This window comes from Mus musculus, chromosome 11 (assembly GCF_000001635.26).
Source record: "Mus musculus strain C57BL/6J chromosome 11, GRCm38.p6 C57BL/6J".
Taxonomy (NCBI): domain Eukaryota; kingdom Metazoa; phylum Chordata; class Mammalia; order Rodentia; family Muridae; genus Mus; species Mus musculus.
Window position 1 is genome coordinate 121,639,945 of NC_000077.6, and position 23,093 is coordinate 121,663,037.

The following is a 23,093-nucleotide window of genomic DNA, read 5'->3' on the forward strand; positions in this document are numbered from 1 at the left end:
AAGAGAGAGCAGGATGCCAGGCACACATGAGATCTATGGCTGTTACTCACTGCTATGCCTCCATATCATGTTCCCTCTAAAACGTAAGCCAACATTTGTTCTTTCTGCCTTAAGTGGCCGAGGCCATGGTCACTGCGATGGAAAACTGACTAACACACTTGGTGATGGTATGCTTGGGTTGAAGTTTAGGTTTCACACAAGGAAAAAGAATCTGTGAAACGGCAGTTGGGTTGAAATTCTTGCATCACTGGTCATTGACAAAGGTCAGTGAAATTCTGCTTAGGGGCTCTCACCGTACTCATACTGTGTGACAAGAGTAGGTGAGACTTTACCCAGAAATGAAGCTCCTGCTTTGCTAGATGGACTAAGTGGTTCGCCTGCTATATCTAGGAGTTAAGCTGACACTGACTGCAGACACCCACAGTTCTATGTACAAGGGTTCTGAAAAGAACTATTGGAGATCTAGTGTTTATGTGTACGGAAGCCACTCACCACCATGTTTGTTTGTAACAGGCCACACACATGGGATATTATTTTCCTGCCTTTACTTTGGTATCCTTGAAGCTGCACTAATGACCACTCTTTCTCCTATAGCTCTGCTCATGAATCTAGTGGGAAGACCCCTGTGGACATTGAAGGATCCTGTAGAACCAACATGAGGTTTCCTACAGTAACTTCTCAGTTCCAGAACTGATTCAGGCTGCAAAGGTTGAGGAGACAGGAATAAAAAAATAAAATCACATTTAGAGCTGCTAATAACGCCCAAAGCATAAAAATCCAACAATTCTGCAGTGATTCAATGGAATGCATTAGAGCAGTTGCCATCAGAGGTCTTCCCTTCCCAAGTGGTTTTCTTGTAAATGGCTTAGAAGTAACAACAGGGTAGGAACATACTGCCAACATTCATTTCATTCCTTCTGAACAAACTAAACATAATAATCAACATAGCCACCAACCAGCAACTGCAGATTGGGACTTTGTAAGCCATGATTTTAACCCCAGAATCATAGTAACTGCTTCTTCTCAGGCTAATTTTGTGTTACAGAGCCAATTGGTCCTGACATGCTGAGTCAGGAAGAGAAACAGAAAGGACAGGGGTACTCCACCCGACTCCAAGGCTGGGAAGAAAATACAGCATGAGGTTCTCTACCAAAGACTGGACAGGGTATCTAAGATCCCAATGAGGCTGAGCAAGAAAAGTCATAATCTAGAACCTTAAGCAGTATAAAGATGCAATCAAGGTTGATTTCACTGTTAGAAAAACTGACGGTTTTATGTTTTAAATTTCTGAATATCTCTAAATATCATAGTTCATTTCAATGAATCTCTCTCTCTCTCTCTCTCTCTCTCTCTCTCTCTCTCTCTCTCTCTCTCTCTCTCATACATACACACACACACACACACACACAACCTCTGCAAAATTAAGTTTGTTAATGTAGCCAATCTGTTTAGTTTCAGTTTGGGGTGGAAATTAAAATATCTGAACAGAATATGACTCTTAAATGTCAATACTTGTTAACAAAACTCTTTACAAGTTTCCAGTGTATATAATATTAAAATAAACTGGGAACTCTTATTTCTGAGTAAACACACAGCATCTTACATAAAAACATGGGTACCAGCTTCAGATACCTGTTTTCAGCCAGGGCAGGGACCAGCTCTGCCTTGATTTCAGAAGGGCATGACTGTTGGGACAAGCAGAGCAACAGGGGACCACGCCCCACAGAGTCAGAGGCACCAAGCCAGCTCAATTCAGAGCAGGTACCCTGCTGTGCTTGTCTTTTGTTGTCCAACTTTATAAACAACATTACCTCACTGTCAGCCCCTGGGAGGGGGCTCTGGAAACCCCAGGGTTTATTCCCTTTATACACAGCACAAAAATCTACCTGGGGGAACTTACTCCTGACAAAGAAACCACATCAGAAAACAGTCTGTTTCCCTATATGATGAGGAGACCTGCCAACATCTCTGGAGGCTGAGGCAGAAAACCCTGAACTGCTGGGTGAGATCCAGAGATTCCAATCCTGGGGACACTGTTATGTGGTACAGATGGACTTCCCATAAGCTCCATGACAGCACATGTTGTCAGACGCTGTTGGCCTTCTGACATCTTTCCCAATTAGAAAGGGGGATGAAATGGAATAGTCTATGCTTTTGAACTTAAAAGAAAAAAAAATTCTAGAGTCTGTAGTTACTAAAAACATATATTTACACAAATTTGTGGTTCCCTGGTTCTATTTACAGATCTTCATTTTCCAAAACATACCTCACAGAAGTCTGGCAGACACCCTGGGACCCTGAGTCTCCCGGAACCTTTTGTAATCACAGTGATGGTATCCATGGATCCCCTCTGCTCCTGGGAGGACAATGTATATTCTGTCTGTATTTCCATCTCTTCTCTCACAACTGCCTGCATGGTCAGAGTGGCTTGTGTCCCTGCCCTAAAACTCTATACTAGAAGTCGTTCTGAGATCTCCTATGTTAAAGCTGAGCATCTACCCTACACGCAAAGAGAAGTGGCTAAAGGCTAAAGCAGCATCAAGGGTAGGTTGGGTAGGATGGGCTTGGAAAGACAGGGAGGGACAGGCAGTCTGAGTGGTAGGGACTGATCTGGGCACATGCCCTACTGCAACAACCCCCAGCCCTGAGAGTCACAGAGCTGCCACAGGGATGGAGAGGGACTATCCCATGCCTAGAAACCTTTCAAGGGCAGTCAGGCATTTCCTCTTGTCTTACAGGTATACTCCACAGCACCTGTGCCGTGCATGTTTATACATCAGCAATTCCAGCTCAGTACATAAGCCTTCAGCCTCTGACTTGAAATAGGATAGGGGACGCCCCATTCCAGGAGAGGCGGACCTGAGGGCTGTGTCTATACACACAAGTGCCAGGGAGTCGTCCTCAGAATCAAAGGGAAGAGAAGGAGAGAAATAAGAAAAAGGTGCCAATTTTGTAAAAAAAAAAAAAAAAAAAAAAAAAAAGACGAGTATGTGAGCTACACTTGGGATTCACAGAATAGCGCCTGTTAGAGGATAACCAGCTATACTTGGGGTTCACAGAACAGCGCCTGTTAGAGGATAGCCATCTGTCCTGATCACAGGAGGACTAACTGAATGCCTAAAAGCATCCTTCAGGGAGGGGGTTTATGATGAGCGTTTTTTCCTTTGAATAATTTGCTCATCAGAACCAGAGTAGTCCAACTTGATCTCACATGGAGTCAATCGCCCTGGTAAGAAGCAGCAACCTATCCTGGATGAATGGCTACCCGGGAAAAGGGTATCCCAGCATCATAAAGCAAGTGGGGGGAAAGGGAAGGAGGGAGGGGGAGGGGGAGGGGGAGGGGGAGGGGGAGGGGGAGGGGGAGGGAGAGGGAGAGGGAGAGAGATATTTCTATCTGTTTCAAAGTGACAGATGCTTTCCAAAATGATGAATGTAACAGGACAGAAAGGCAGGGGACACAGAAAGAGAAAGGAGCCCTTCACCTAGGAAGGAGTTTGCTTGAAGTCGTTCTCCAACCGAGAGTCGAGAATTCGTATAATTGATAAAAGTCAGCTGTAAAGGTTGACTACATAGGGACAATTTGCTTTTTTACCGAGCTATTTCAAATGAGTGTGTTAGCATGCTTACGGCCTAAGCATGTACAACTGGGCTGCATTTGGCCTGCTCCTTTTCCAACTGTAAAACATCAAGTTTTTTGAAAATCTCTCAAGAGTGTAAACTTTGCTTACAGTAAGAACATGTCTTAACGCCCTGTAACCTAGTAGAGTACAGCAAGCTTGAGCTTTCTGACCATGGTTTTCCTTATCGGCCTTTAATCCCATCCAATATGCCTCAGAAAGTATTCTCCAATCTCATTTACAAAAAGAAACAAAAAAAGGAAAGAAACAGTGTAACTTTAGAAGCCATCAAAGTCCTATGTATAGCTATTGATAAGACCCTTGAGTGACTCTCTTAAGAGATCTATGTCCATACCTGGGGTGTAGTATCTTTTCCTAAATACTTGTCTGTTGGTGCCCTGCTTAAATCTATGTTAGACATCGTCTTCATAAACTCCAATTCTACTCCACAGTAACTTATCCAGAAATTCTATTATTTGGTGAAGTTAAGAGTTCTAATCTCACTTAGTGAAGTTCTCTCAAAAGAACACCTCAGGGGGCAAGGTGAACTTGTATTTCCAGTCCCTACTCCTGGTACCATTAACCAGAAGCATGTTCCTCTCCAAAGGGAGCCATTCTGAAGGGCTCACTCACAACGTGGTGGTTACAAATCTCCCCCTGATTTGACTAGTTGACTGTAAAAAGATTCTTTCTAATCCCAAAGAATATCTCTATTTTTAAAAAATTACTGGTGCCAGTGGTGATGGCCTACAACTTTAATCCTAGTACTCCGGAGGCAGAGGCAGAGGCAGGCAGATTTCTGTGAGTGTGAACCCAGCCTGATCTACAGATCAAGTTGTAGGACAGCAAAGGCTACACAGAGAACCCCTGCCTCAAAAAATAAAAACAACAACAACAACAACAACAAAACCACCCAAACTGGCATTTCATTAAAGGGGGTGACAACACAGGACAGGTGTACTCACACTCGTCGGGTGCTGACCGGCAGCTTCGTACTGCATCCTCACTCTCTGCGGCATCATGACATCGTCCTGTATGAAGAACACATCTTAGCTGCATGGGAAGTGGCTGCAGCCCAGTTAGAACAGGCACAGAGTCTAAGAACACAACAGCAAACAAGGTAAGCGGTCAGCTCGGATACCCATAAACCAGGACCCTCTTTATAGTCATCAAGGGAAAGCAATTATGTGATTGATGAGAAAAAAGGAAATTCTGGCAGTCCAAGTGCGGTTCAGATGAAGAACAAGGGAACCGTCATGTGCCTGAGTGAAGTTTTAGAGTTGTTCTCAGAGGTGTTCTGGCATCATCTAGTAAAGCTGGAGGTAGATTCCCTAAGACTTCGGGATTTTACCATCTGTGTAGAAAAAGGTCCTCTATGCAAGTGAGATTCAAACCACACTTTCCAGACATGGAACATCCCGATCGGTAAGTATCAGATGGAGAAAAAAAATCACATACATCACTGCTCTCAAAGTGAACGCAGTCACAGCTGCTCAGATTAGCAAATCCAGGACAGAAGAGCAGACCGAGGATCCCATCACACACTTAAACTCAAAGGCTAGAAAAATTTACCACATTACTTAATAAATGCACACATAGTGAAAACAATAAAGAAAAATGAGGACAGTGTGGCCCTAAAAGCCCAGATTGAGGTCCCTCCCTGTGAGCAGGAAGTTTCTGGAAGCAGCGTCGTGGCAGGTCCTTGCTGTGTTGACAACAGGCAGCTCCTTATATATGCTCCACAACGTGGTTTTGTGAATTTATCTGCAGCAATGTTTCATTCCCTAGTAAAATAAGGTATTTTCAGTGGATAAATAATCAACAAAGATTTAAGTATTTAAAGGGGTGTGGGGGTAGGTGACAGAGGAAATACTTCTAAGTTAAGGGGTCACCTGCCACTTTGGACTCCTTGTGCTCAAAGATAAGCAGATAAGTAAAGGAATTGTGTTGTATGCCCAGAATACTGGCGAAAACAGATGGCTGCTCTACCAGGGAACCAGCAAGAGTGGAGTGTGGGAGATTTCTTAGAGTCTCTCAGTAGTACCAGGCTTTGCGATTAAAGCCAGTAAGAAATTACAAAAACACCATCTAGGTACACGATGAATGGCTTAGACCTTTTCCAGAATAAATGTGTGAGTCACCTTCCAGATAAAGAGCCAACTCCACTGAGGTGAAGAATCATGATAAAGAATTATGAAATGGAGCCGGGCAGTGGTGGCGCACGCCTTTAATCCCAGCACTTGGGAGGCAGAGGCAGGTGGATTTCTGAGTTCGAGGCCAGCCTGGTCTACAAAGTGAGTTCCAGGACAGCCAGGGCTACACAGAGAAACCCTGTCTCAAAAAACAAAAATCAAAAAAAAAAAAAAAAAAAAAAAAAGAAAGAAAGAAAAAGAATTATGAAATGGAGGCAGAAAGAAGTACAGAAGTGCCTGCTGCCAACACTTCATGCCTCTGCTTGCTTCCGACTACCTTTGGCTCACAGTGACCTCAGTTTGGGCTTTTAAGGCCATGCTGCCCTCCTTTCTTTTTATTATTTTCACTATGTGAGCATTTATTAAGTAATGTGGTAAATTTTCCTTGGGTTTGAGTTTAAGTATGTGGCAGGGTCCTGCATCTGTTCTTCTGTCCTGGATTTGCTGATCTGAGCAGCTGCGACTGTGTTCACCACTGAGTGGACTTCGGGAGTAGTTAGAATAGCTATGATCATGTGACCAATTACAGAAATGAGGGTATCAAACTTAAAATGCATTTCCATGTTAGCCTGTTACTGTTTAACACATCAGGTAAACACCTTTGTTTTCTTCCCTCTCTTATTCCCCTCATGACAGTTTTGGGACACCAGAAGACTCAACATCACTTGAGGACTATGACTCTTTGGGGAAGAGACCGCATATGTTCAGTTATAAGCAGCATGGTTACATGGTGTGTCACAACTGTACCTAACTCTGGCTGGACCCAAGCAAGTGCTGCTGAAGGAGATGTGTATGCATGCCAGGTTGGCAAAGGATGAACATGTGATGATTAATTTTATGACTTGACTGTTCTAAAGGCCGCCCAGAAAAATGGCCTGATGCTTCTATCTGTGAAGGTGGATCTGGGAGAGATTAGCATTTTATCAGTGGACTGAGAACACAGCCGCCTCAGCCTCCGATGCCTCCCCCTCCTCCTCCTCCACCATAACCACCACCCTTACCACCCTCCACCTCCAGCCTTACTGTTCAACCTCTCTGGGCTCTGACTAATAATACACATAGAATTAAACAAGACTCCAATTTTACAGTTCAGGAATCTATGCAAAAAAGCCAAAATGCTCCATATTGGTCTCAAGAGCCTAAGGAATATTCAAGTGTGACTTCTACCACTTCTGCTATTGAGAGTCAGCAACTACAATAAGTGCAAAGAGAGAACAAAAAGAATTAATACACTTATTGACCAGACTAAGGAAGATGTGGTAACAGACATTCACTCCAAAGAGTGAACAGAGAAGCAAGTAGTAACCCTTATAGAGCATGAAAACTAATAATATAAACAAGCTCTTTGTTTTTGGAGGCCACCAGAAAGAGAAGAAATCGGCTAAGACTGGAGAATGAAAAAGTCTTTCTTTGTAAATGAGAGTAAGGGAGAACTTGGCTAACAAGCCAGGAAGTGTCACTGTGCCTCCGAGAAGGTAATCCCTTTCTCTCTCATGGTCTCACTGACCCTCTGTGGGCAGGCTCACTGTGAGGTTAGCCAGAGCCAGCTGACATTTGCGATGTAAAATAGAGGAGCTAACAGACTAAATGCAAGATGCTGTCTGCATCAACCATGAAAGCCGAGTACGCTCGTCTCAGGGCTCGTGCCAAGGAATATTACCTGGAGCTTTCTTTTCACAGGGAGAAGTAGATTTGAAACATTATCACTGGCATTTCTGGAATGCATGAAATCACCACAGGGGCTGAAACTCCACGATTATGAACAGGGACTCATCACTGTGGAATGATGGGGCGGCCTGAGAAAAGGAGCCGGAAGCACCACAGAAAGAGCATCGAGGGCCTGGAGAGAGATGGGTCAGAGGGGCCTGGAGAGAGAGTCAGGGGCTTCCTGCCTTTCTAAAAACTGGAGTTCAGTTCCCAACATCAACACATCAAACAGATCACAGCCACCTGCTACTCCGGCTCCTTAGGACCCAACATCCTCTTCTGGCTTGCTTGGGCAACACAAAAGTGTATGTACACACACACACACACACACACACACACACTCACACGCACACTATTTAAAAATTAGTCAAGAGAACTGAGGAGAATAAATGATAAGACAGGCACCCAGTGAAGTCTCTCTAAGAAGGTACCCTTGAAAATGACAGGTGCAGAGAGGCCTTGGGGGAACATTAACAAATGAAAATGCTAAAGACCATAGCAAATGTGCCTGCCACAGAGAACACAGTCACCTTGTTCTAGGTCTTCCTGTGTTTGGTTTTTGGATGAGATGTGGAAACTTAGGGAGAAGGGTCCTGTTTAGGCCTAACCCCTGTGAATGGAATGATGAAGGGTAAGTGTCCAAACCCAGTTACTTCCTGAGCCTGTTCTGAAAAGCAGTGTCCAATGCTTCTCATACGCCAAAGGGCTTCTTAACCCACAAAACTCTGGTATGTGTGTTTCCCCCTTATTATCAATGCTGTCAAGCCCTGACCATGGAGCTGTAGACAGTAAGTCGAGTCTATCTGACACCTCTGCAAAGGTCTTATTGGCTTAGCTCCAACACCTGTGGCTCCATCCTTGAGGATGTCACTCTTGTGACAAACGGAAGCCACAGAATGTCAGCGTAAGTTGTCACACAGCCAACTATCACATGCCACTGGATGGCACAGCAAATCACTGACCATCCACTGTTATTCGGTGGGCCAAGCAGAATGTGCTGGGCCGGTGAATATTTCCCAAGGCAGAAGCTCTCCTTTGTATTACCTTCCCTTCCTCTCAAACCATGCACATTCCTCAAACTCCCACATAGCAAGAGCACATAAACCCTAGGTCACGTTAGACTGGAGGTGTCACTCGTGTGCTACATCATCAACTGTGGTCCCTCGTCATCTCTCAGTTTGCTCCTAAGAATCCTGAAGGGAATGACGGAGCTGTCTTTAGCTCTGCTGTCTCTGAAGACCTCTGTTAGGACTTCCCATCCAATGCAATCCTCATACTATCTGGACTAGCATGGATCCCTGGCTATGGGCTCATACCCTTCAAGAACATGCCCAAGTCAGATGCCATATTACTTGGCTACCAATGGGGAGTTTCCGAGTAATCTGATAGGTGCACAGGACTCAAGGAAAAACAAACTATTTTCAGCTGACTGGAAGGGATACAGTAAGGAACGCAGGTGAACAGCCAGATAAGGCAGATACGGTGAGGCCCAAGGGACTCAGTAGAGGGCTTTCTATTCCCGTGGGATACACCCTGGGACTTTCACATGTCTCCATCAGACACATTCTGAGCGCCTCTGTTTATAGGGACTTACAGAGTCTTCACCAGGCAGGTGGGATTTATTGGCTCAATTTCCAGCCCTGGCAGCTGGAGCTGAAAGCTGTATACGCCTCCTCTCGGTCTGGTTGTTGGTGATCAGCCTCATCTTTAGCAGCAGCCCCTCAAATCGCCTCTGACATTTTCTGGGCACTCTATCTTAAAATGAAAGTATCTCCCTACTGCCCATGTGTCAAAGGTTCCCAGTTGGGTATGTGTATTAGACAGGGTTCTCTAGAGTCACAGAACTATGGATAGTCTCTAGATAGTAAAGGAATTTATTGATGACTTACAGTCGGCAGCCCAATTCCCAACAATGGTTCAGTCACAGCTGTGAATGGAAGTCCAAGGATCTAGCAGTTACTCAGTCTCACGCAGCAAGCAGGCGAAGGAGCAAGAGCAAGAGCTAGACTCCCTTCTTCCAATGTCCTTATATTGTCTCCAGCAGAAGGTGTAGCCCAGATTAAAGGTGTGTTCCACCACACCTTTAATCCCAGATGAAAGGTGTAGCCCAGATTAAAGGTGTGTTCCTTAAACTCTGAGATTCAATCTTCTGGAATACATAGCCACTGTGGCTCAAGATCTTCAAACCAAGATCCAGATAAGGATCTCCAAGCCTCCAGATAAGGGTCACTGGTGAGCCTTCCAATTCTGGATTGTAGTTCATTCCAAATATAGTCAAGTTGACAACAAGGAATAACCACTACAGTATGGCAAGGAATTAGTGGAAGCTTAAAGTGATAGGGCCTTGTCTTAGTGGAGGGAGATTTGCTTACTGGGACCCATTTTAAGACCACAGTCTGACTGTTATAACTTCCACTTTAAAACAAGGTAAGCCCACCTAAACTATAGACAGTCTTACAGGAAATGTTGTAGTTCCCTCCCGAGAGATACAAGCCTCTGGTCCCATTCCTGCTTCCCACTCCCATGTATCTCATGATCTTCCAGAGCCAGCTATACACAATCTCTGCGTGAGCAGCTTGTTCTGTTTCCAGCTTAGGGGAATAGCTAGCGCCTGAAGGTGGAGCCAGAACTTAGGTTAAGCAGAGCAGAGCAGCCGCCCACAGACGGCCTATCCTGCCAGATAGCCTGCACTGCGCCAACGCCTGACCTTCCTCAGCTGCTTCCTAGAGCTGAGTGCGTTCTACACGGCTAATACCAAAGCTGTTTGATAAATAACCTCACACTAAAATGGATAGGTCAAATGCAAAACTCACACACGGTATGTGACAGACACACTTCCACATCCAGCTGGCCACATCTGTCCTCAGTAAGTTACTGACAAATGTGCTATTGAAATTCAGTAAATACAACATTATGCAGGACTCTGACTTGAAAATGTCAGACCTCCCAAGGCAACGCTGTGGGTCAGTTCTCCTCTTGTCCCGAGCATGGGAGGGAGGCTTCATCTCCTGGTCTATGCATTCTCCCACCTCCGTGTACCTGGAATCAGCAACTGGAAATGAACAAAATTGTAACAGCTGCATAGGCCAATGGCTACCATTTCCATAAGCCCTGGTGTGCATGTTTCTAAGAAGCCAGGAGCCCAACCTATGAAGTAATTCAGGTACATAAAAGCTGTATTGTCTAAGACAGACCCTTTGCTTTGCTTTATTCCACGAGAACTTTCAAGGACAGCACAGTCTGTACAGAGTCTGTTCATCCGTCACAACCAAGTGTCCTACTCCTGAGCATCCCATAAAAGTGACCGTTCTCTGACGGTCTGCCGGGGCTCTTCGCCAGTACTCAGCCAGCACACGGTAACCAGCTTCTCGTTTCTGTCATAATAAACAACCTGAGGCAAATCTGCATACAAGTCTTTCCCTGAGACACCAAGGGGTGACAACTAGGAGTCAAGGCCACAGCATAAGGCACACTCACGCTGTCAGTGTGGTGCTGAGTCACACATAAGGCACACTCACGCTGTCAACATGGTGCTGAGCACCTTTAATCCCAGCACTCAGGGGGCAGGAGCAGGTGGATCTCTTTGAGTTCGAGGCCAGCCTGGTCTACAAAGAGAGTATCAGAACAGCCAGGGCTATACAGAAAACCCCATCTCAAAAGCAAAACAAAGCAAAAAAAAAAAAAAAAAAAAAAAAAAAACAGTAAGAAAATACTTAACTTGCTTTGTGGAAGTATTTTGCTAATTTAATTTGTTTGGTCACAAATTCAAATTTTGATATAACGTTGATTGAATTTCTGTCTAAGTCTACCTGTCACCTACCCATCCTCTCCTTAGCTTTGCCTATGAATCTGCTTCAAAGTTTGCTCTAGCTGTCATGACCTGGAGCTGTCCATTTCCATTTCTTAATCCCTGAAGCATCATATTTGCTAGCATTTTGCTTATTTATATATCCCCTGTGGTCCTCTTTTACACTTTATATGATGTTACTTATTGCTAATTAGATGCTAGCAACAACCTATTCAACTTGACTTTTGAGATTCATTCCAACATATTTAAAAACGTATTTTTAAGAACCCTACTAAAATTCCCAATCATTGTTTGGAAAATATATGCAAAGCCACTATCAACAAAACAGAGAGCTACTTACTGAATCCAAAAAGCAAAGGTAAGACCCTGTGCTCTGTGCGACGGCTTGGTTTTTAGAATATCCAACTGTTAGAAAAAGAGAAGACAATTCTTTTAGAACTCAGCGTTCGGCAGCATGAAGCTCAGTGTGCTTTAACACCCCAAGAAGGCCGAGGTCAATCCACACGGCCACCCAAACCTCAGGGACAACGCTGAAGGAATAAAAGGGAGTTAAATAGAAAGCAACGTCCATGTTCAGTGATGATATTAGAGAACGCCTAGGATAAGGCATCTGGGACTATATTAAAATAAAGAGGAGAGTGCAAAAGTCTGCTTAAGTGGGTGCAGTACAAAGCATACTTGTATATGACTGGTCAGTAAATGTTCAATCTGAATACTTCATGGAAGGCTAGCTGACCAGTGCGAGGTGACTGACAATGTCTGCCACATCTGGGTGTGTGCACACCCAACCCAGGTCAAGCATTCATTGCTCAACACAGACCCAAGAGAACTTTTAGTCATGATTAGTCATCGCAAAAGTCCAGAGCTGGGGCAGCCTAAACTGAAGGAAAAACAAAACTACGAAAACAAACGGAATGACTTACTTGACAGTGAACCAGCCCAGGGTTTCACACAGCGATGAAGCAGACCCTTACTGTAGGATGGAGCACAGGAATCAGACCCAAAGAAGCAGACTGCATGCAGGGGACACAGAACTCAAGCAAAGAGGTCCTTCTGGGCTAAAGGGCTGGGAAAGTGGTTGTCCTGGATGAAGAATCCAGCCTGGCCTTGGCTTCAGGGACTGGGATGCCTTATCCCCAGGGGACATATTAAAGTATTTTACAAAATCATTTCCTTCAAAGATACTACTAGCAAGTTGTAAAAAAATAAATAAATACATAAACCAACAAAACAAACAAACCAATGCCCCCATAGTGGCAACGCAATGAGTGGCACTGAGAAAGCAGAAGAACTTAAAAGTCAAAAATCACCCCAGAGGATTACAAAGGGAACTGTGTAAAAGCAACAGTGCCTGCAGAACCCTGGGTGCAGACTTCCTCCACAGGAGCCGACTGTTGGGCTAAGAGGGCTGAGCTTCGCCCTATGGTCAGGAGAATTACAGAGGCTTGGATATTTGGGGCACTGTGCAAAATGTGACACAAGCTCAGCAGGGGTGCCCAAGGCAGATCCATTCAAGGGCATTCAGACCAGAAGAGGGCGCTAATGCGGCTTGAAGGAGGGTGAATTCTTCCTGGAAGAGAGCCGACCAACACCTGAATCACATCACCAGAGAGTTACAGTCTTGATGCCACTGAGAAAATCACACAAAGCAAAATGGATGTGAACAGAGTTGAAACAATAAATCTCTTTGGTATTTGAAGTTGAGACCGGCTTAGGAAAGTTGTCAGTCCTGAGGGAACCAGCCAAATGTGAGAATACACACACACACACACACACACACACACACACACACACACAATCACGAGGGGGGGGGGCGCACTTGGGGAAGACAGAGACACCAGGGGGCAGGAGGAGCAATGCTATGACTGAAAACAGAAAAGCAAGACACAAGACAATGCGAGGCTGCCCTATTTGCTCATGCTCCTAAGATCCACCCCAAACCTGATCCTCCTGCCAGGTTCGTAAGAAGTAGCAGTTTAATTTCCAGCACTAATCTCTAGAACTTGGCCAGTCCAAACCAGTTAACAAAGGCCAGATTTTGAAAAACCATTAGCATAAACAAAAGCAAAGGAGGAGATGACCAAGAAAGGTCATGTGATACCTCCTACCCTGAGATAGATCTGCAACAATGTGATACCTCCTACCCTGAGACAGATCTGCAACCACCAGGAAACCCCAGGGCCATCCCTGCAGAGCAAGGCAAGCATGAGAATAAACCCCTCCTCAGAACCTCACCAACAAAAACAACAAGTCCTTCTTCATAAGCACGCTAAAATTAACAGAATTCTGTTACAAACGTTGCTTATGGAAAGTCAGATTTTAAGAGAGAGACTGAATCCACGAATCTGTAATGAAGGGGGTCCTAGCCCACTGAGGATGCTGGAAGTTTCTCACAATGAATCTTGTGTTTGGCAAAGACAAGGGATTTGCTCTAATATTACTGCCTTGAAGAAAGTCAATGTTTGTGCGGGGGCTCCATGTTTGGGGAGGCCAGTCCTTTTGTGAGGGTAGTCGGTTGCTATGGTTCCAACAGGAAAAACCTAGCTCCATGGAGATACTAACATTCCTCACTCCTGGAGAGGAGCAGTAGGCTGTGTGGTTCACACTGCCTTTGCAAAAAGCCACACGACAAAATCTATTTCTGTTGTTATATGGTTAGTTTTAAAAAGTGAGTCTTAACCCACTACAAATAACCCAGCATTCCTAAAAACAAAATGCTTGAATTTATGTTATCTAATGACGAAGGTAACATGTCCTATTTAATATATTACAGGAAAACGCGTCTTTCCAAAGAACCAGCTAAACTCCACTGCGCCTTACTCCTGATTGCCATGAATTCTCATTCACTTCCCATGGACAATGAGGTGATGTCATCTCCCGGCACTCCACCTGGGGTCCTTAGTTTTATATACTGTCCTTGTCACAGACAGAATGCATTCAGTCATGATATGACTCAGTGACAAGCAATTCAGGTTTTATAAAAGATGAAATCTGTCTTTAAAGTGGAGACAATAAATATCGGTTAGCAAAACGCCTTTTTTATTCGATGACAGAAGCTGCAAAATCCCTCTTAACTAAAAATATCAAAGAACATTTAGTTTCAAATTCACATTTCAGAATTGAAACATACACTGTTTAGGAACCCATGTAGTTTTGTATTTCAACGTAAAGACAATGGAACTGGGAAATCGTTTCCAGAAGATATTAACATTTTCCAGATGCACAAGATGGGAGAAGGTTGCTATTCCTGGGTCTCACTCCTCAGACGCTGCTGTCTGTCTTCTTTTCTGAGACGGGTCTCTCATGAGCCTGGTTCTCCCTAAGCAGGCCTGGCTAGCCATCCCAAGGGCTTGGCCTTTCTCCAAATATGCTACCACACCCAGCCCTTTGGACACATATTCTGGGAATTAAACTTGGGTCTTCACGCTTGGTAGGCAAACACTTAACTGACAGAGCCATGTCTTTAGCCATGTTTTATTAAGTTGTGTTTTGACTACTCTTCTGCTTCCTCAGACAGCGCTCCCGAGGCAACGTTTCTTAGGGTTGATCTTGACAGACCAGGTTCAGCTGAGTCTTAGCAGCCCAACAGTGCTGACTTCAGCTTCCAACATCTACCCTGTACTTCACCCAGAACAACAAACACAAGATAAACGAAACATTAGCAGGAGACCACAGACGGCTGTGTAACATCAGCACAGCAGGCTTTCAGATTGGGAGTGGGTGAGGCATAAGCTACTTTGAGAAAGCAGACAAGGGCTGGAGAGATGGCTCAGCAGTTAAGAGCACCGAGTGCTCTTCCAGAGGTCCTGAGTTCAATTCCAGCAACCACATGGAACAACCATCTGTAATATCTGAAGAGAGTATCAGTGTACTCATATACATAAAATAAATGAATTTCTAGAGAGAGAGAGAGAAACTATGTCCAAGGTCCTTAAGACACTGAGACCCAGTATTCTATGTTACCTAGATTGGTGTCTGGATATTGGGGGATGATGACAGACAAGACTGAAAGGAAGGCAGGCAGGAAGGAAGGATCACAAGCAACAAGGGGGTGGCAGGATGGATGAATCACGAAGTGAGGAGAAAGGGGGCGGAGCAGGATCACTAAGGGACCTGAGGAGCACAGGTCCTCTACCATCCATGCTCCTTAAAACAGCCATCCAGATGCAACATTAGCAGCAAAGATGAACAGCAGGAAGGGAGGGTGGCTGTGTAGCAGCAGGTCTGGTAACACCAAGGCTTGCCTCTTCCTCCTCTTCCTCTTCCTCCCCTTCCTCTTCCTGAGAGCCATCAAGTCACGCCAGATACACTCACCTCCTTCCTCCACCTCTCACCCACACAACTCTACCCAAGATCTCACAGGAAGCTGTTAAGAGCCCAGGCTCAGGGAGTTAGCAGCAGCAGCAGCTGTCACAACGAGTCCTCGAGAGGGAACCCTTACCTGCTGCCTGCTGCCCTTGAAATACACTGGAACTACACAGACTGCCCGGTCTGGACACTGTTAAAAATGGGAACAGGGTCTCTGTGCTGGCTTGACACTCAACTTAAGCTAGATCTGAGGAATGGGAACCTCAACTGAGAAAATGCCTCTATCAGGTTGGCCTGTGGGGCATTTTCTTGGCAGATGACTGATAGAGCCCAGCCCACTGGAGGTGGCACCAAGCCTTGTCAGGTGGTTGTGGGGTGTAAGGAAGTTGGTATTGGGGTATATAAGAAGGCAAACCAAATGAGCCAGGACTTACAAACAGATAAGCAGTGGTTCTCAACGGTCTCTGCTTCTATGTCTGCCTCTAGGAGACTCCTGCTTTGAGTTCCTGCCCTGACTCCCTTATTGAGGGACTAGATACTGTAAGGTGAAACAAACCCTATCCTACCCAGGACGCTTTTGTTAATGGTGTTTATCACTGCAGTGGAAACCTGACTAAGGCAGTATGCTACTCCTAAAACGTCAGGGCAGTGGCTTTCAACCCTAAATTCACCTCAGAACCCCTGGGATGCTTCCACCACTTCCAGTGCTGAAACAGAGTTGCAGACAGACAGACTCTGTCCTAGGCAGGGCTTAGGCGCCTGGGGTTTTAAAGTATCACAGATGGCTTCAAACACAGCCAATCCTGGAAGCAAGTAATCAACTTACCAGCTCTACCCAGCTGGCTGAGATGGCTTAGTAAGTGTGAGCACCTCTGCCACCAATGTGAGGCTCTGAGTGTGATTCCAGAACCCACCCGGCAGAAAGAGAATCGACCCCTCAGGTTATCGTCTGACCTACACACGTGTGACCTCACACTCATACCCACGCACACTGGAAATTAAACAAGTATTAAAAAATTAAATTTCTTTTTATTAAAAAGAAGTCCTAGCCAGAGAGGACCCATCTGTCACTAAGAATGACCAGACCACCCCCTGTTCTAATCTTTTTTTTTTTTTTTTCAAGACAGGATTTCTCTGTAGCCCTGGCTGTCCTGGAACTCACTCTGTAGACCAGGCTGGCCTCAAACTCAGAAATTCACCTGCCTCTGCCTCCCGAGTGCTGGGATTAAAGGTGTGCGCCACCACGCCCGGCTCCCCTGTTCTAATCTTAAGTACTGTATGAGGAGCATTCTTTTCAAGTCTAGACCTTAAAGTCCCTGACTTATTACAGTGAGAAGAAAGACTATGAGGCAAATCATTTAATCATTTAAAGGGAAAGAGAAACAAAAACCTTGACTCAACATCAAAAATTTCAAAACGGAAGTATTAACTATCTTTTAAGATATCTTTCAAAGAAAATACCTTTAAAATAGCAAGAATCATAATGATACACTAGAAGGTAATGAGGTGGCCCTGTACAATTATGAGAAAAATGTTTTGCCTCTAGAATTCTTTGTACAAACTAAGTAGGACTTTAAGGGCACTGCAGACAAGTAGACATCTTAAATACTTTACCATCTATATCCCAGACACAAAGATCATTTTTAAGTAGTAGCTCCAGAAAACTGAAGAGATAAAGAAAGAAAAAAAAAACATTTTCAATGGGAAATAAAGAGAAAACATGATGTGACTAGAAACCAGAATGTTACCATGGAGATGAGATGGTTCAAGCGTCTATGAGGTTGTAACACTCACGAAGTCCAGCTCCGGGATACTGCTGTTCCCCTGCATCAGCACCTAATACGCTATGCTTTGGGTCTCATGCTTACATTTCTTCTATGGTCTACCTGCTGGAATCCACTTACTCACAAAGCAAGTAGCAAAAGAACTAGAAGAACAGACCCTCAACAGCTTCAACAATGTAACTACATTATAGAAACAAAAACTCCAGAAGAAAGAACAGGCTTTCAGACATTTATTTGTAAAAAGTTTTTTTGTTTCTTGTTTTGTTGTTGTTGTTGTTTGGGCCTTCATCACTGGGAGGGGCAGCAGTATGGTCAGACACGTGAAGGTGTAGCAAGGCTCTCTCACCTTCCAGACTCTAACTAGCTACCAAGTGGTCACTTGCTTCTTTCTACCAAGTCAGGGGCATTTAGGACTCTGCCATCATGAATGTCACGTCACATCATTGTAACTGCACGCTTTTTCTACCCATCTTCTTGTACCCAGAAATAATGACTCTAAGATTTAATATTTACTAATAAATGCTTAGGCGAATAGTCTTGCCTCTGTTCCCCAATGATCTCATGTATCAATAACCCATTTGTTCTATTCTAAGTGTCCCACATGGTTGGTCACCTCTCCTCAGGTTTATGTGACTGTCTCCTCCAGAGTTTAAGGCAAATCCCTGACTCCTTCCCAGAATTCCTCTCTCTTCCCCTGTGAGATGTCTAGTCCTGCCTCAGCTCACTGGCCATAGGCTTTTTTATTGATAGGTGATGCTTCCATACAGCATATAAAAGATTCTCTCTATACATTATCCTTCTAGACTTCTCACCTCATGCCAAGCAAAAATACAAAAGTAAATAAAAGTAAAATATCTAATCAGGATTAAACCATCTACATAGAAAGTCCAAAATAATGTGTGAAAATCTAACTAAAGGTAGAGGAGGAAATAAACAATAAAGCTGGTTAATCCCACCCCAGGATCCTGAACTGGGTAAACTGGGTAACTAGATGGCAGCAGAGAACCTGCTGTCAGAGAGCCTGACAACACTTCCTGGGAACTAACTTCCCGTCTATATAAAACAGGAGGGGCCATTCCTTCTCATTTCCATGAGTGTCTGAAAAAGGGAAATGAACTGCATGGAAGGAGAAGGAAGAAGGAAATGGGGGAAAGGAGGAGAGAGAGGTGAGAAGGAAGGGAGGGGAAGATGGAGAGGGAAGTGCTTCAAGATGAATGTGTGGACACCACCCTCAGGGGAAGAACTGGAGTCAACAAAGGAAAAGGGAAATCCCAGAGCCATCTGCCAACATTCACACTGCCAGAAAAAGACGTAAAATCTGAAAGGATCCACTGCCAGGAGACAATCACTACAAGAAATGTTTCTAGAAGTCCTTCTGGCAGAAGGACAATAGAAAGATGGAAATCTCTACCTACAGAAAGCAAAGGGTGACCCTGGAAAAAGATGCACGAGGAGAAATGTCTTCTCTTTCTTCATGTTCCTTTCATAAATCCGTAAACTAAATTAGACAGCACCCTGAGGATTCATAACCACGCAAGGTAAAGTGTGGCAGTGTTGGGTAGCAGTAGCAGCAGTGCCCAGCATGCTCTAGGTCCTGACTCTGGTGTCTGCACTCAAAGGGAGGTGGCCAGTAAGTTAAAGGCACACACTCTAAGTCCTAGGCTGACCACTAAAACAGCAGAGCAAGGAGTCAGAGTCACAAAGGAGACAAGGGGTGCTCTACGACCTAAAGTTGTGCTTCACATGACAGCATGAAGTGTTCTGCTCCTTAGAAAAGCTGCTGAGAAGTACTTACAAAACACCATTTATGGTCTCTAGAAACGACTAGTCCAAAGTATACAGCGAACAAAGATACAATTATCCAAGAAAATCTCCCCAGACTCAGTGAGTACAGTGGATGTCTACAGTGTAGACCAGACTTGGCTCCCCCCTTTCCCTCCCAGCTCTGCAAAGCAGAAGCCACAGGCAGCAGTGAAGTGAGGTTGCTTCTCCTTCCCAGATACAGAAGATTACCACCCTGACCTCTTACCAAGCTGACATACCAACACATCACTATTATGCCATAATCCTTGCTTTCTTCCCCAAGATCACATGTTAATATCAACAATACAGTATAAACATGCCAAATTCTTAAAATCCTAGTCTTTAAAATACCCAGTCTCTTTTAAAACTCAGTCCCTTACTACAAGAGGGGGAAACCAGGGCAAGGTCAAAATCTGAATAAAGCCAAACTAAACTCACGTCCTCACCTCAGCTCATAGGGCCGGCATCCCATGGGGAGACACCAGGATCACTGTCTAGCTAGCCACAGCCCTCAGCTCCTTTAACAAGTTTGGGCAGACAGAAGCTTCTATTATTTCATCTGCAGCACAGGCCTATGACTGAGTGGAGTATACAGCTATCTTGGTCAGTGTCTTATTGCTGTGAAGAGACACCATGACTACAACAACTCCTAGACAAGGAAGCACTTAAATGGGGCTTGCTTACAGTTCCAGAGGTTTAAGCCATTATCAGTATTGTAAGAAACATGTCAGCACATAGGCAGACATGGTAGCTGAGATCTGTCAGGATACAAAGGCAGCAGGAAGAGAGGGGCACTGGGCCTGGCTTAAGCTTTTGAAACCCCAAAGCCCACCCCTAGTGACACACTTCCTCCAACAAGTCCACACCTCCTGATCCCTCTCAAGGAGCGCCACTCCCTAATGACCAAGCATTCCAATAAATGAGCCTATGGGGCCATTCCTATTCAAACCACCACAATGGCCAAGGAAATTTAGAATTAGCAGAGCACAGTCCATAAAGGTACAGCTCACATGTAACAACATGGTGATACTCGTACTTAGACCCTAGGTACCCTAACAACAACAACAACAACAACAAACCTGCAGAGGTGATGGGGTCAGGGGCCTAACAGATTTGCCACTGAAAACATTGACCTCAGGAACTGTTTCTTCAAAGGGACCTAAAATTTATTCCATTAGTTTCTGCAGCAATTTATGCCCCACCATGTCACTGAAAACAAAAAACAAGACACAAACAAAACAACAACAACAACAACCACAACCACCACCAGCCAGAGCAATCACAGCAGTTACTGGAGCTGAAGGCATGGAAAGAGAAAGACATCCACAAACCAGCCAAGACTACTGCCACCCCAGGTAACCCACAGTCCTGTCAAGACTACTGCCACCCCAGGTAACCCACAGTCCTGCCAAGACTACTGCCACCCCAGGTAACCCACAGTCCAGCCAAGACTATTGCCACCCCAGGTAACCCACAGTCCAGCCAAGACTATTGCCACCCTAGGTAACCCACAGTCCCGACAAGATTACTGCCACCCCAGGTAACCCACAGTCCAGCCAAGACTATTGCCACCCCAGATAACCCACAGTCCTGCCAAGACTACTGCCCCCCCCCAGGTAACCCACAGTCCTGCCAAGACTACTGCCACCCCAGGTAACCCATAGTCCTGCCAAGACTACTGCCACCCCAGGTAACCCACAGTGCAGCCAAGACTATTGCCACCCCAGGTAACCCACAGTCTAGCCAAGACTATTGCCACCCTAGGTAACCCACAGTCCCGACAAGACTATTGCCTCCCTAGGTAACCCACAGTCCTGCCAAGACTACTGCCACCCCAGGTAACCCACAGTCCAGCTAAGACTATTACCACCCTAGGTAACCCACAGTCCCGACAAGACTATTGCCTCCCTAGGTAACCCACAGTCCTGACAAGACTACTGCCACCCCAGGTAACCCATAGTCCTGACAAGACTACTGCCACCCCAGGTAACCCACAGTCCAGCCAAGACTACTGCCACCCCAGGTAACCCACAGTCCAGCCAAGACTACTGCCACCCCAGGTAACCCACAGTCCAACCAAGACTATTGCCACCCTAGGTAACCCACAGTGCAGCCATGACTACTGCCACCCCAGGTAACTTGCCCCTGAGGAGCATGACCAAACAGTGTCAGCAGCAACCAGACCAGACACCTGCTGTCTGTACTGTCCTTATCCAGCAGAAAACAGAAGGCATGAAAAGAAACAGGAAAGCTCGCTACACTCAGGGCAAAGGGCAGAGAGCAGAAACTTCCGGTAAGGATGGTCAGACATCAGGTTTAAAACTGAGAGTCAGAGCAATCTCTACAAATACATTAAATGCGAGGAAAGTCATGATTACAGATAAACCTGCAACAGTGTCATATTTTTCTACACAGCATTCACAAAATTACAGGCGTGAGAATAAAGAACCAAATAAAATTCCTAAAGCTGCCAAGTATAGAAACAGAAATAAGATTTTTAGTAGCAGACTCAAGATTACATTGACACTGGAAAAATTTGAAAACTTGAGAATAGATGCCTAAAGATTTTGTTTCTTAAGAAGGGAGAAAAAGAAGGGAAAAAAGCAGAGAATTCAGAACACTACTGAGCACACCACGTCTACGTGGTGTAAGCTGCAAGTGGCGGAAAGAAATAAGCAGAAAAATTAACGGAAGACACAACTCCTGAAAACTCCCCAGATATACTCAAGCCAACAATAATCAACTTTCAAAAGCCAAACAAACTCCAACTAGGAAAACCAAGGGATCACAACATTTAAAAAAAAATGCCAAAAGATATGAATATGTCAAAAGATAGAACTCTCCATAACTTACAAGAAGGGAATGACTTGTCTCTTACAGGGCATACCAGTCAGAGTTCCAGGGAAAAGCAGAACAGATAGAGTGACTACATCCTAAAAACGCATTTACTGGGCTGACTTAAACAATATGTCTGGGTAGTCTATCCATGACTAACCATTGCTAAAATTCCTTCCTTGGAAGACATAAACAACATCTGCTCCTTCTAAGGTCTCAACAACAAGCTGAGGTATGATTTCACACACCTGGGGAAATGATGAGTTCATTAAATTTACTTACAGAGACGTGGGTGAGGGGTTATGGGCAGGATTCGGCCATTTTGGAAGGTCTGCAGGGATGACAGTTTCCCTGGGGCTGCACAGATGGACGCTCTTCCCCTGGACTTCCCATACTATATCCTCTAACCTTCTCCCAAGATACCATGTACTCAGGACAAAACTGCATACAAGTTGTCGGGAAGGGTAGCTGGATGACCCTTCCCAACCTCTCCTCCTATGAGGGAAGGTAGGCAGGCAACAGGCTCAGCCGTGATGATCGATTGTGAGCAGGGTCTGTACAACTGACAGTGGCAACAGTTTGGCTGAGTCAGTACTTCAGTACAACACTGTCTCACACTGGAGAGGCTGTGAACCCTGCAGTCCATGAGGCTGGGTACCTCAGTAGTCCAATCCAGTGATAAAGGCCTGGAGGATTCCTAGAGAGTGAGTCTTCAGTCCACACTAGAATCTCTGAGAATCTCTGGGTTTTGATATTAGACAAGGATGGCAGCAGCAGCTTCAATAGCAACAGCTAGGTGAACCTGCCAGTGAGCATTAAAGACACAGGCACCTGAAGACACTACCTACATGTAGGATAGCACTTCAAATAACCTGATTAAGAAAATCCCTCACAGGACTGCTCTACTTTTCTGTTACTGTGATAAAACACTCTGACCAAAAGCATTTTAGAGGAGAAAAGGCTTTATTTGAGTTATACTTCCAGGTCACAGTCCATCACTATGGAAGTCAGTGCAGAAATCAAGCAGGCACCTAAAGCT

The 23,093-nt window shown here is 44.9% G+C and overlaps 1 protein-coding gene across 10 annotated transcripts in view; it reads right to left on the reverse strand.

Moving 5' to 3' along the window:
* B3gntl1 (UDP-GlcNAc:betaGal beta-1,3-N-acetylglucosaminyltransferase-like 1) overlaps positions 1-23,093 on the reverse strand; it is a 56,964-nt gene that overhangs the window by 23,748 nt on the left and 10,123 nt on the right. For 4 of the 10 annotated variants that reach the window (XM_006532753.4, XM_030245752.1, XM_006532752.4 and 1 more), the window contains exons 4-5: positions 11,665-11,729; positions 4,583-4,648 (exon numbers count right to left, since the gene is read on the reverse strand). In XM_006532753.4, the coding sequence (XP_006532816.1) occupies positions 4,583-4,648; positions 11,665-11,729 (131 nt within the window). Of the gene's footprint in view, positions 1-4,582; positions 4,715-10,459; positions 11,093-11,664; positions 11,730-12,247; positions 13,138-23,093 lie in introns of those variants that run through there. The other 6 variants (XM_006532754.4, XM_017314415.2, XM_030245753.1 and 3 more) reach the window with 4 other exon arrangements.